Consider the following 12,726-nt stretch of genomic DNA (forward strand, 5'->3'; position numbering starts at 1 on the left):
ATAAACCCAAACCGCGGCCTCCGGCTCCTCCTTCCCGCGGTGGCCGCGCTGCGCGTGCGCGGCGGCGGTGCGTGAGTCGCGCATGCGCGGCGCGGGAGAGGTCTCGCCATGGCGGAGGAGGCGGCGGTGCGGGCCCAGGCGGAGACCGTGAGGAAGCTCAAACAGGACAAGGCCGATCCCGACGAGGTGCGGGGCTCCGGTGTCGCTCGGAATGGGGGAGCAGCAGTAGGGCTGGGAGCGGCACGCTGGGACGGGCGGGGGATGAGGAGTGGAGCGCCGTGTTGGGATGGGGACGAGGGGCTGAGGGAGCTGAGGGCACTGGGGCTGCGCTGGGAGAGCAGCTGGGCGGAACTGGGAGTACTGGTGTAGAGGTGACTGGGCTGAGGCTGGCATTGGGAAGAGGGGTGTCGGGAAGGGCTGAGGGTGCAGGAGAGACTCGTGGTTGTGACAGCGGTGTTGGATTGAAGGGAGAGTTAGGACTGGGAGGGGGATGCTGGAAACTGCTGGTGCATGGAGATGGCAGTGGGGAGATAGCTGTGAATGGAGATGGAGGTCGTGGGAGTCAGGGAATGGTGGGGGTGTTTGCTTTCTGAAATAGGGGTGCTTGTATGAGAAGTACTGGATAGTCAGGGAATGTCCTCTGGTTGCTGAGAAACTGGGAATAGTGGGTGTGTTGAGGTTGTGGAGTCCAGGTGCACTGGGAATGCTGAAGGTACTGGGGAAGGCAGTGAGTGGTCTCATCCCCAGCTCCCTCCTTGCTCCATCCCCAGATTGCAAAGGAAGTGACAAAGCTGCTGGAGATGAAGGCACAGCTGGGGGGAGATGAGGGGAAACAGAAATTCGTGCTCAAGACCCCGAAGGTAACTCCCCACAGCACACTCCTGTGCCCCTCTGTGTGCATTTCCTCCCCCCATCACACACCCAGCACCCCCCTCACATCTGTGGGCAAAAGTCCAGCATGGCCACACCTGTCATTGTTCGCATTTCTGTTTCCACTTTCGGTTTTAACCAGCAAGGGGGAGAGGAATGAAAACATCCTGCAGCATTTAACCCAGAGACCCACCACCTTAGAGACTTCTGGGTGTTTCTGTGACATTCCAACCACTGCTGTAGTGGTCAGGAAATTCCCTTCTTATCAAGCTTTATTGTTACTGCCCACTGTGAGAGGGCTCATATCTGCCCTTACTCTGAGGGGCTGAATAATCCAGTTTACTGAACAGGTCTGGCCAACTGCTGCAATTTCTGTGTCCTCTTGTGGAAGGACCTTCCTTTAAAAGTAGTTTTTTAGTCTCCCAGCCACTGAGAATAGTGTCCATAATGCAATTTCTGCTGAAATACTTTGTAACCTGGATGTTTCATCACTGGCAGCTGATCAGAAACCACCTACTTCCATGCTATGGTGTGGACAGTTATGAGTATGTTCACAAACAAACCAGGCTATGGTGATGCCACATAGGAAATCATAGAAACATGGAATGGTTTGGGTTGAAAGGACCTTAAAGCTTATCTAATTCCACCCCCTGCCATGGGCAGGGACACCTTACACTGTCCCAGACTGCTCCAAGCCCCGTCCAACCTGGTTTTAGACACTTCCAGGGATGGAGCAGCCACAGCTTCTCTGGACAACCTCACAGGGAAGAATTTATTCAAAATATTTAAATGTCTCTTTGTCCATTTACTTTATGTTTTGTTGAATGTAGTGGCAGTGTGATGCCTGGAAAGTGGAAGGGTATTTCACTGTTTAAAAGTGTGGAGAAGGGGATTTTGCAGCCCTGTTGAACACCAGAGAAACTCAGTTGAGTTTCCAGCCCATCTCAGACTTCTCATTGACAGCTGAAGGCCACCTGAGTGATGTGTGAGTGGGGGTGCTTCCTCCTGCCTAACTGGTTTTATAAAGTGGAATTTGGAGGTCTAGCTAATTAACAATGATTTATACATTACTGAGAGCATAAAGGTGGCCACTGAAATAATTCAGTGATCCTTGACACCAGAGAAACGGAAAGAGTGCATGGCCCTGTGAATTGTAGACAGACATTTCACAGGTGTTGCATTTTGAAAGATGTTTTTTCTCTTTGTTTGGAAATTCAGAGCTGATGGTTGTTCCACAGTTTCAGAGCATGTCTGTCCTCTGTTTCCACCTTTGGGCTCATTGGGCAGGGGTCTGTCTAATAGGTCTGAATCAGAGCTGAGGACAAGTCCTGGTTGCACTGTCAGGCTTGAAAGCACTGAACTCTGACTGCTGGATCTGTTTTATCTTCTTTGTTTCCTGTACTGTGAATCTCCTGACTTATGTTTTGCTCTGCAGACCATGGCAGACACTGTCTGAGCTTTTGTTTTCCAACGTTTTTAGTGCTGTTTACCAGTATCTGGTGTCTGGACCTGGTCTGTCTGACTTTGTTAGGAGTGTGGCAGCTTCTTCATATTGCTTCTGGCATATTTCTCATTTCATGCCTCTAACCCAAAGTGTCCTTTGCTCCTTTTCTTCCCTCATGCCAGGGCACACGGGATTTTGGCCCCAAGGAAATGGCCATCCGTGAGAGAGCCTTCAAAGCCATCATTTCATGCTTCAAGCGCCACGGAGCCGAAGTCATCGACACGCCGGTGTTCGAGCTGAAGGTGGGTGAGGACACAGCAGGTTGGCTGAGCTGGGGAGGAATTTCCTTCTCCTGTTCCTAGGCATTGTCCCTTTCTCTCCTTGTTTTCTCTGTGCTCCAGGGCTGATCTCCTGTCGCTGAAGGTGCTGTTTGTTTGTGTGTTGTTTTGTTGTAGGAGACACTGATGGGGAAATACGGTGAAGACTCGAAGCTCATCTATGATCTAAAAGATCAGGGAGGAGAGCTGCTGTCCCTGCGCTATGACCTGACAGTATCCTGCCACAGCTGGTGCTGAGAGGCCTTGTCTGTTCTCCTTTTGGGCAGTGCTGTCCTGAGGGGGAGGGAGGACCCCAAACTGACAAGGAGAGCATGAGCAGGCAGTGTGGTTCAGTGGGTGCAGAACCCTTGCTCGGTTATTTACTCGGCATTGCTTCTGTTCAGTGAAGGAATGTCTAGAATCATGGAATACCCTAAGTTGGAAGTGACCCCAAGGATCTTTGAGTCCAGCTCCTTATCCTGCACAGGACACTCCAGCCAAGTGCCTGAGAGGGTTTTCCAAATGCTCCTTGAGCTATGTCAGGCCACAGCCACTTCCTTGGGGAGCCCATGCTCGTGCCCAAGACCCTCTGGGGGAAGAACCTTTTCCTGATACCCAGCCTGACCCTCCCTGACACAGCTTCATGCCCCATGTGTATGGAAGTACAGAAGGTCTGTACTGTGTGGTTTCTCCCAAGAAGGGTTCTCAGAGCAGGCTGCTGCCCGCATGAGACAGATCCAGCCTGATGTGCTGCTGGGAGAAGTCTGAAGCCTTGCAGGCAGCATGTGTCCCACCCTGGGGAGCTGTGATAAGTCCAGCTGTCCTTGGCAGTTCATTGCCCCAGGGAGACAGTGAGGACCCAGCACTGCCTGTGACTGATAACTGGGGGGGATGATCCCTTCTTGTTGCCATCCTTAACTCTCTGTCTCAGGTGCCCTTTGCTCGCTACCTGGCCATGAACAAGATCACCAACATCAAGCGCTACCACATTGCCAAGGTGTACAGGAGGGACAACCCAGCCATGACCAGGGGCCGCTACCGCGAGTTCTACCAGTGTGTGAGTCTGGCTGTGGGCAGGGACACGGCTGGGACAGGCTGGGGGCTGGGCAGCACTGGCAAAATAACAGCTGTGTGACCCTTCTCTGTGGGTGTGGAAAGCTCTGAAGGATCCACTCATCTCCTTGGTGTGTCCTTATGGGTGTGAAGAACACTGGAGAGTGGGGGTGCCAGCTGTGACAAGGTGCTGGCTGGTGTGGAACTTTGTCATAAAGCCCCCAGGTATCACCTCCTTTGCTCTGTATGGGAGGGCAGCTCCTTGCTCCATGCCACAGTGCTTGCTGGATGGGTGGTGGTGAAGAATTTCCTTCTGATCCCAAATCTGGCAACAGTTCAGCTCTGGGTGTGTTAGCAGGACGTACAAACCAGGCAAGGCAGTAGCATAGGCTACTTCCCTTCCATGTTTAGTCAATTTTAACTTCAAAGGACGGGAAAACCCAGAGGCCAAATTGTAGAACACGTAACAAGTAATTTCCTTCCTGGCTTTCTTGTAGTAGCCCCAAGGAACAGCTTTGCTCTGCTCTGCTGGTACACTCCCCAGGGACTCATATTGCAAACAGTTTTTTTGTTTGAGAATATTCCTACTTTGTTATACAACCCCTGGGAATACCTTCCAGCTTTGGTTTGGTGATTCCTATTTCAGATGATATGGGGTCATTGCCTCCTGTCTCATCTCCTACTCCAAGATCTCACTGTTAAGATAGCTGCAAATGGTCTTCTAATATCCAGGCTAAACTTATGTGTATCTGATTGTTTCCTTTCTCTCATTTAAAGAGTTCAACTATTAAAACAGCAGGTATGATCCCTTGGTATTTATTCTTCCCCTTTCCCAGGTAAACATTTGGGAAATGTTTAGAGAAATCTTCCTCTCTTTAAACCATGTAAATCAAGCTCTGCTATGTTTTTCACCTTCTCTCCTTGGAAATGTTTTCATTCTTTTCTCAGCCTAGCACCTTTTCCTGCAGCTTTTCCTCAATACAATTCACCAACATTTGTTTTTATTTTCAGTGAGATTTAATCTGTGCCATTTACAGCGTTATCATCACTTTCCTGACTTCCTGTACACTTCCTGTACTTCCTCACCTAACTTTCCCAGGGATTGCATCAGCCCTTTTTGCACTCAGCTAATCAGGAATAAACTATATGATCCCATCTCCTCCCCCAATGCCCCAGTTTATTTTGAGAGCTTAGTGAAACCCCATTGAAATATATCCACATAATGAAAATTATTCTTGTCCCTAAAATCTCAATTGAAGACTTTGCATTTGGGAGTAGAACAAGGGCTCTCGTGTTGCTTCTGTGTTTTATTTCTCTCTGAACACTGATGTTGTTTCCAATTGTGGGAGACCAGCCTATTAAAGCATCTTGTTGTTGGGCTTTGGTTTTTCTGTGTGCTAGTTCTGGTGATTTCTGGTGGGGACCATTCAGGGTTCCTCATTCCTTTTTCTGTCTTAGCACTTGAAACTCTGGTTTTCCTTCTCTTGTCCTCCCTAATCATTAACTTGAATGTCATGTGTTTTAAAAAAAGCACTCTAAGAATCAAGGCAAAACATTTGGCATTTAGTAAATATGTTAGTAAATTTAGCAAATGAGAAGCAGTTTTTTCCTTTCCTTTCTAATTCCTTTGTTCTGTGTATTTACTGCTGCTCCCCCTTTCTGTTGTTTTTTGAGGATCTCTGTTTCAGAGACCCAACTGCTGGGTCAGGGGAGCAGATCACAGTGTACAAACTTTAAAATGCAGTGGACAAGAGAGCACTGGTGCCTTCCATGGTAGAGGTCCTTACCCACATCCTGTCCCTTCTGGATTGCATCTGTAAGGGATAGTGCTCCCTCACATCCCAGTTCTGTTGGGTTTATTTACAAACTGCTGTTACCACTTGTATATTGAAGCTATTTTTCTGCACCATGCTGTGGTGCTGAACTGCTCACTGCCTTTTCCTCTGCCCCCAGGACTTTGACATTGCTGGGCAGTTTGACCCAATGATTCCTGATGCTGAGTGCCTGAAGATTGTGCATGAGATCCTGAGTGACCTGCAGCTTGGGGACTTTGTCATCAAGGTGAGACTGGGTGGGTTCTCTGTGCCATGGTGGGACGCAGTGGTCACTGTTCTGTGGTTTTACACAGGAGTAGCACCTGTTCCCACTCTAAGGCTTACCCAGAAGTTCATCCCTCCTCTCTTCCTGGAGGCAAATGTGCTCCCCCTTGTGCTAAAGATTGGATCTCCACTTGAGCTGGGAATGACAGGAGTTTTCCTCAGGCTGCAGCTGATAGTGTTCTCTCCAGAACTAGCCTAGAACTAACTAGAATGGTCTGGGTTGGCAGGGATCTTAAATATAATCCAGTTCCATTACCCTGCCATGGGCAGGGACACCTTCCACTAGACCAGGCTGCTCCAAGCCCTGTCCAGCCTGGTCCTGAATACTTGTAGGAATTGGGCACTCACAGCTTCTCTGGACAACCTGTACCAAGGCCTCACTGCCCCAATAATAAAATATATCTTCCTAATATCTATCTAAGCAGTGATTGTCATATTCACTACCTGCAGTAAAACAGGTTCTGTTCCAGGATTGCTGCCCTTATCCCAGCTCCTGATATCTCCTTAGCAGGCATCTGGCTCAGTGTGTGTGGTGTTCACTGCAGAATCCTGCCTTTCCACCAAGTCTGTTTTGGAACTGAAGCATTTCCTAGACCAGGAGTTGTGCCCTACTGTAGGCTGAGCTTGCTGTTTGCTTCCAGATACCTCTGTTCCCTTGGGATGGCAGCAAATGGTGCTCAGATCTATAGGCGAGGCAGGATGGGAAGGGTGCACAGGAGCAGGAGAGCAATGGGTAGGAGTGCTGGATGCACAGAAAGGCAGTGGGATCTGTGAGGGACCTGGAGCTGGGCCATTCCTGGGCACTGCAGGCTGGATGCTGTGTTCCTGTTGCAGCCCCATGGGACAGGGGTCAGGTACTTCCCCTTGAACCTGTCTGGGGTGAGATGAAGGAACTGGGTGTTTGGGCAGTGGTAAAAGTGGGGCTTTGAGGATGAAGACCCTCCTGCAGTAGGGAGCAACAGAATAACCTGCTTGTGGTTATTCTTGTCTCCCACAAGGCACTTTCATGGAGATGCTGGATTCCAAATTCCTGTACAGGTTCTTTATTTCTGACTAATTGTAGATATTCTCATTACCCATGGAAATGTTGAATCCAGCTGAGTCTTTGGCCTCAATTACATACTCTTACAGAGCATAATTAAGCTACAGAATTCACTATACTATCATTTAAAAAAAATCCTCTTTGAGGATTTAACATAATCAGATGTCCCTTTATCTTATGCTGATAATGTAGGGTAATACTCTCAATTTATCTCATTGGCTGTGGTCTGTTCCTGAGCTGTTTTTACATGTCCACATGAGGGGACTCATAGGCCCTGATGAGGTTTTTTTTCTCTATTGAGTGGGGGTGTCTGTGGATCTAGAATGAAATTTGATGGCTCTGCCCAGGCTTGGTAGATGTCAGTTGTGCTGTTTGGTCTGCTCTGGGAAGCTCAGCTCCCCAGGAATGGGAAACAGAAATTACAAAAAAAACCCCAAAAAAACCTTGACAGACATCTGCTATGTTCTCTTCCATGCTTAAAACTACAGGGAGTGAAGCAGGACCCTGCTGAAGCATCTGCTTGAGTTGATAATTCCTGATAATTCCTCCCTTTCTCCCAGGTCAACGACCGGCGCATCCTTGATGGGATGTTCGCAGTTTGTGGGGTCCCGGACAGCAAATTCCGAACCATCTGCTCCAGTGTGGACAAACTGGATAAGGTATGGGCTGGAGCCCCAGGCTGCATCAGCTGCTGGAGTCTCAGGGAATGAGCCATGGTCCATGAGAATTGGCTGGAAAATGCTGATAAGCATGGAGTTGTTCCCACCTTTCCCTGGAGGGGATACATGCAGGGCACAGCATTCACAAAGGAAATTTGTTTTGTTATCCACTATCCCATGAGGTCCTGATAAAAGGAAAGGTGGAAAGAGAAAAATGCTCTTCACATAGGAGGTTCAGTGTCCCAAACCTTCACCTGCTCAAGGTGCTGCTGCTTATGGACCAGGCTCATGAAAACCTGCACCAAATTAGATTAGGGCATGTTAAAAACAGCAGCTTGTGGTCATGGTTCTTTGTTGAAAGGTGAACTGCCTTTTCCTGTGGAGGAATCATGAAATGGTCAAATGAAGGACACTAGAGGAGGTCTCACCTGTTAGCAGAGAACCATTGCAGAGGCATGACCAAAGTTTGGGGTTTTGGGCTGTGTATGTGTGGAAAAGCAATGGGAAGGGAGCATTGGGCTTCCTTCTGATGGGATCACCTCCTTGTGATTTATCTCAGTGCAGCTAGATGTGATCAAGACTCTGGTTCTCTTTGACCCCAGGTCAGTGGGAAGATGGCAGCATATTATGCTTACATTGGGTTTTTTCCATTACCTAAGCAGTATCTCACATCTTTCCAGGTGATTCCATGAGCAGCAACACTTTCCTGGGTGGTGTTTATGACTAAGTACATAACCAGGGAAACCACAGCAGCAAGATGGCTCTCAGACTTGGTGGTTATACTTGAATCTGACCAGAAACCAAACTAAAAGTATTTTTATGGGGCTGGGATACAAACAGGCTGTGCAGAGATACAAGAAATGGAGTTATGCAGACATGGCTGTGCTCTGAGAGCTGCAGCTTCTCTCATGCACCCATCCCATGAGGATGGAGTTCTGCCATGCAGAGGAGAGCCTGTGTCCCTGGTGCAGTGGCTGATGCCCTTCTCTCCCCTACAGATGCCGTGGGAAGAAGTGAGGAGTGAGATGGTGGGAGAGAAGGGGCTCTCTCCCGAGGCTGCCGATCGCATCGGGGAGTATGTGCAGCTCCATGGTGAGCACCACGGGGTCGTGCCCTTGGCCTTGTTCTGGGCTGGGGATGGAAGGTGGAGGGCACACACCTGGCTGCCCAGGGCCCCATGCCAGGTGCTGCTGCCCTGGCACACCTGAGGCATGGCTGGTCCCCACAGGTGGGCTGGACCTGATCGAGCGGCTTCTCCAGGACCCAAAGCTATCCCAGAACAAGCTGGCCAAGGAAGGGCTGGGGGACATGAAGCTGCTCTTTGAGTACCTGACCCTGTTTGGCATCACAGAGAAGGTGAGGAGCTGTGGGGGCAGCAGGGGGTGCTGCCCTCATGGTCCCCCTGAGCAGCTGGTGATGGGGCCACCCTTGTGCCCTGCAGATCTCCTTCGACCTGAGCCTGGCACGGGGCCTGGACTATTACACAGGGGTGATCTTTGAGGCTGTGCTGCTGCAGCAGGACAATGAGCACGTGGAGGAGTCGGTCAGCGTTGGGAGCGTGGCTGGAGGCGGCCGCTATGACGGGCTGGTGGGGATGTTTGATCCCAAGGGCAGGAAGGTGCCCTGTGTGGGGGTCAGCATTGGGATCGAGCGCATCTTCTCCATCCTGGAACAGAGATTGGAGGTAGGTATTAGTGGCTAGCTTTTTTTTTCCCCTCTGCCCTCAGTCAATCAGGATTGAAGTATGAGAGACAGGATGTTCAGACTTAGTTTTATCTAAGTACAGTGAGTTTTACAGCTCTTCTCGTTAACAAGCTAAAAGCAAAATAATATCAGTGGATCTAGCTAGTTACAAGGTCTTTTAAAGGCAAACAGTCCAATTAAAAGCTAACATCTGTATTATTTATACTTTTGATCCAATGACCAAACACCCATGACCCACACTGTGATACTTTCCATCCAACCAAAAACTACTACTTAAAACCAAGAAGAAGGAGGAGCAAGAAGGATGAAAAAGACACTGCACTAGAATGTCCTTCTTGTCCCATACCTACTACTATATTCTAAAACCCTAAATTCCAAACCCTTCACCATGTGATATTACACACTTTTATCCAAACTACACACCAGTGATCCCAACTCCATCACTCAGTTTTGGAAGCCTTCTCCAAGGCCTCAAGTCAAAAGTAGTGTTTTTTTGGGGATCAGTGCCAGAAAGCACAGAAAGTTCAAAACTCCCAGGCTTCAGGGTTCCAACAAGTAGGTGCCTTCGATGCTCAGCTAAGCATGGTTAATCCCCCACTGCAGCAGATGCTGAAGTGATGTTCCTTGCCCCTGCCTTTGGAGAAGGCAGCCAGGCTTCTGCTGTGCTCTGCACCAGGAGTCAGAACCAGGGTCTAACCTCCAGTTCTCTCACCTGGCCTGGTGGTATCTGGGGCTCCCACTGAAGATGAGACCCTTCTTCCCACAGCCCTCAGACATGGCTTCTCCAGCTGCAGCTTTAATCCTCAGCAAGGGCAGCTACCTTAGTGTTCCCCACTACGTAAGGCATCCATGTGAGCCCACGTCCTCCTTGGTGAGGCAGCATTGTCCTGCAGGGAGGCAGCAGCCTCATACATTTATTTTCCTGTCTATGGTACTGCAGAGACCAGACAGGGATCACATGTTCCAGGGCAGGAACAGCTGTGCCTCTAGGGGTTTCCCAGACAGCTTTTTCCTATCACCCCTCCGCAAAGTTGTATAGTTCTTCATCCCAATCAATGGGTGTTAAATAGCTTTTTGTAAGCTCCCAAAATGTGCCTATGTGTTCCCCTCCCCCAGAAATCTGGTGTTGGTCCTCTCTTGGCAGCCAGACACAACTGGAATTTCTAAATAGAAACTGAATTCCTCCCCCATCACCTCCAGTCCTGGCCAGGTTTGTTCCTTTGCAGGTGACCTTTTAAAGGCTGCTCCCTTCAAGGCAGCAGGGAAATGCCACATGGAGTATCCAGCATCTGCCACAGGGGCTGGTGGAGCATTCAGCTTGCTGCTGTTTAACCCATAGTTAGAACCTCAGCTGTAGAGCAGGCAGCTGCCTGTGTCCACCTTCTCCTGGGTGTGTTGCTTCTGGACTGCTTGGAGCAGATATTTAGGAGGCCCTTGGGTGTGGAGAAACATTTGGGAGGCTGTGTTAAGCATGCATTATGGAAAATTTATTCTGCTCTAAGATGGGATCTGTGGGATCTCCCTGACTCTGAGTTAATGCTCTTGATCCCTCTGAGCCCAGTCCTCTTCACTGCTAGATTGATGGAGCTGAGTGGTGACCCATCCTGCTGGTAGAATCTCAGGTGTCTGTGGCATCTTTTGGGTCTTGTCCCCACTCTAGGCCTCTGAGGAAAAGGTCAGGACAACAGAGACACAGGTGCTGGTGGCCTCTGCCCAAAAGAAGCTCCTTGAAGAGCGACTGAAGCTCATCTCTGAATTGTGGGATGCTGGAATCAAGGTATGACTGGGTGATGGCAAAGTCAAGAGCTGCTCTCTGTCCAGGAATGGACCAGATCTGGCTTGGCTTTGGGAAGGAGTTGTGGGGAGCAGACTGCCTTCCTGAATGCAGCCTTTCTTTTCTCAGTGTCCCAAATCATGGGCTTTCCAGCAGGATTGGGTTAGCCCTGTAACTGTAAGACCTTGTTGAACCTGGTGCCCAGGCTTCTCCATGAGTCCATCCTGTCTCAATCACAGACTGGCCCAGGTTGAAGGGGTCCAGTAAACATCCCAGTTTGGTGATGGTGCTGTGCTCTGGCTTTCTCCCAGGCAGAGATGCTGTACAAGAAGAACCCCAAGCTGCTGAATCAGCTGCAGTACTGTGAGGACACAGGCATCCCTCTTGTGGCCATTGTGGGCGAGCAGGAGCTCAAAGATGGAGTCGTCAAGCTGCGGATTGTGGCAACCAGGGAGGAGGTACGGCCTGTGGCACGGTGGGGTTGGCTATGTCGCCCTTCAGCCCAGCTCACACCAGACCTCCAGACCCAGTGGTGTTTCCAGCAACTTCTGTAACACCCCATATGCCAGTTCCTTGCTGCATGCAGCTTCCTGGGGTCATGGAATGCTGTTGTCTGTAGCTCTGGAGAGTTTCCTATTCCATGGTGTCCTTGAACCCCTCAGTTCAGGAGCCTGGAGCATGATGGAGGGGTGATTCAGTGGCGCTTTGCAATGAGTGAGACTGAACAGAACTTAGTTAGCCCTGAACTGCAGGGTTGCTCTGTGCCTGTTACCTCAGGACAGCTTCTCAAAACAGGCAGCACTGGAATCAGTGCATAAGTCACATAGATCACCTCGTGTGGGAAGAGCATTGTCCTCCCAATCATTATGCAGCCAAGGACTTAATGGGGTTGCTGGTGCATGCCTGCTCTTACAGGTTCAGCTCTGTGGCTGCTGCAGCCCATTCAGTCTCTGTAAAGAGACTGGTGACACCTTGGTGTGACCTCCTGAGACACAGGGCCATGTGGTGACATGTCAAGCTGCTGGATTTGTATTAAAGCAACTTTTTGCTCCCCCTGTGTAGGTGAATGTTCGCAGGGAGAGCCTGGTGGAGGAGATCAGGATACGAACGAGTCAGTGTTAACCACTTTGAGCACATCTATTCCTCTGCTGGATTCCAGCTGCCAGATTTCCTTCTGTAAATGCCTTCACCAGGCTGTGCAGCAGTGGGTGGGCTGTCAAGGTGACTTTGAAAGCTGTATTTATTCTTATCTTATGCCCTTCCTTCCCTAGTGGGAGCCAAGAGGCTGCACTGACTCCTGTGCCTTGCCCTGGCCCTTGAGAATGTTTTTGGAAAGATGTGGAAGTGGCTCTGTCAGAGGCCAGCCACACATCTGCCACAGTGGCCCATGGAGCCCCATCCTGGCAGCAGATCCCGGGGGTTTGGCTGCAGCTTCTTGTTCCCGTCACTTTGAATAACCATCCCACCCCACCTCTCTGCTCTGGCTGCAGGGGGTGACCTTATCCCCAGCAAAATGTAATGGCACTGCTCCCAGATACATAATAAATCTGTCTGTCCCCTGCTGTGACTCCTGTCTCTGCTTGCTGCTTGGGGCAGGGATTTGCTCACCTGCCTGGTTGAGCCAGAGCTGTTCTTTAAAGGTCATTGTTGATGTTTCTGCAGCAGCTCCCTCTGGATACCCCTGGTGCTGCCAACCCCTGTGACAGGTGCAGAGCCAAGCCCCCACAGCTGGGTGGATCTCCATGAGTGACTCCCAGTCACAGG

At 50.0% G+C, this 12,726-nt stretch overlaps 1 protein-coding gene across 1 annotated transcript; it reads left to right on the forward strand.

The window, feature by feature from the left end:
- Positions 1–76: 76 nt before the first annotated feature.
- Positions 77–12,296, forward strand: LOC117003319 (histidine--tRNA ligase, cytoplasmic-like). Its single transcript, XM_033073178.1, has 13 exons — positions 77–186; positions 771–860; positions 2,497–2,616; positions 2,770–2,865; positions 3,563–3,688; positions 5,638–5,745; positions 7,386–7,484; positions 8,483–8,576; positions 8,713–8,840; positions 8,926–9,168; positions 10,849–10,965; positions 11,274–11,420; positions 12,025–12,296. Exons 1-13 carry the CDS (start codon positions 109–111, stop codon positions 12,082–12,084), a joined length of 1,506 nt encoding a protein of 501 aa, XP_032929069.1. The 5' UTR covers positions 77–108; the 3' UTR covers positions 12,085–12,296.
- The last annotated feature ends 430 nt before the right edge of the window (positions 12,297–12,726 follow it).

This window comes from Catharus ustulatus, chromosome 15 (genome assembly GCF_009819885.2).
Source record: "Catharus ustulatus isolate bCatUst1 chromosome 15, bCatUst1.pri.v2, whole genome shotgun sequence".
NCBI classification, from domain to species: domain Eukaryota; kingdom Metazoa; phylum Chordata; class Aves; order Passeriformes; family Turdidae; genus Catharus; species Catharus ustulatus.

Excerpts from the sequence above, each read along its gene's own strand:
- LOC117003319 (XM_033073178.1), top strand. The coding sequence starts at position 109 with ATGGCGGAGGAGGCGGCGGTGCGGGCCCAGGCGGAGACCGTGAGGAAG. Across the intron at positions 5,746-7,385 it reads TTGGGGACTTTGTCATCAAG|GTCAACGACCGGCGCATCCT; the intron begins GTGAGACTGGGT and ends CCTTTCTCCCAG. Across the intron at positions 9,169-10,848 it reads TCCTGGAACAGAGATTGGAG|GCCTCTGAGGAAAAGGTCAG; the intron begins GTAGGTATTAGT and ends TCCCCACTCTAG.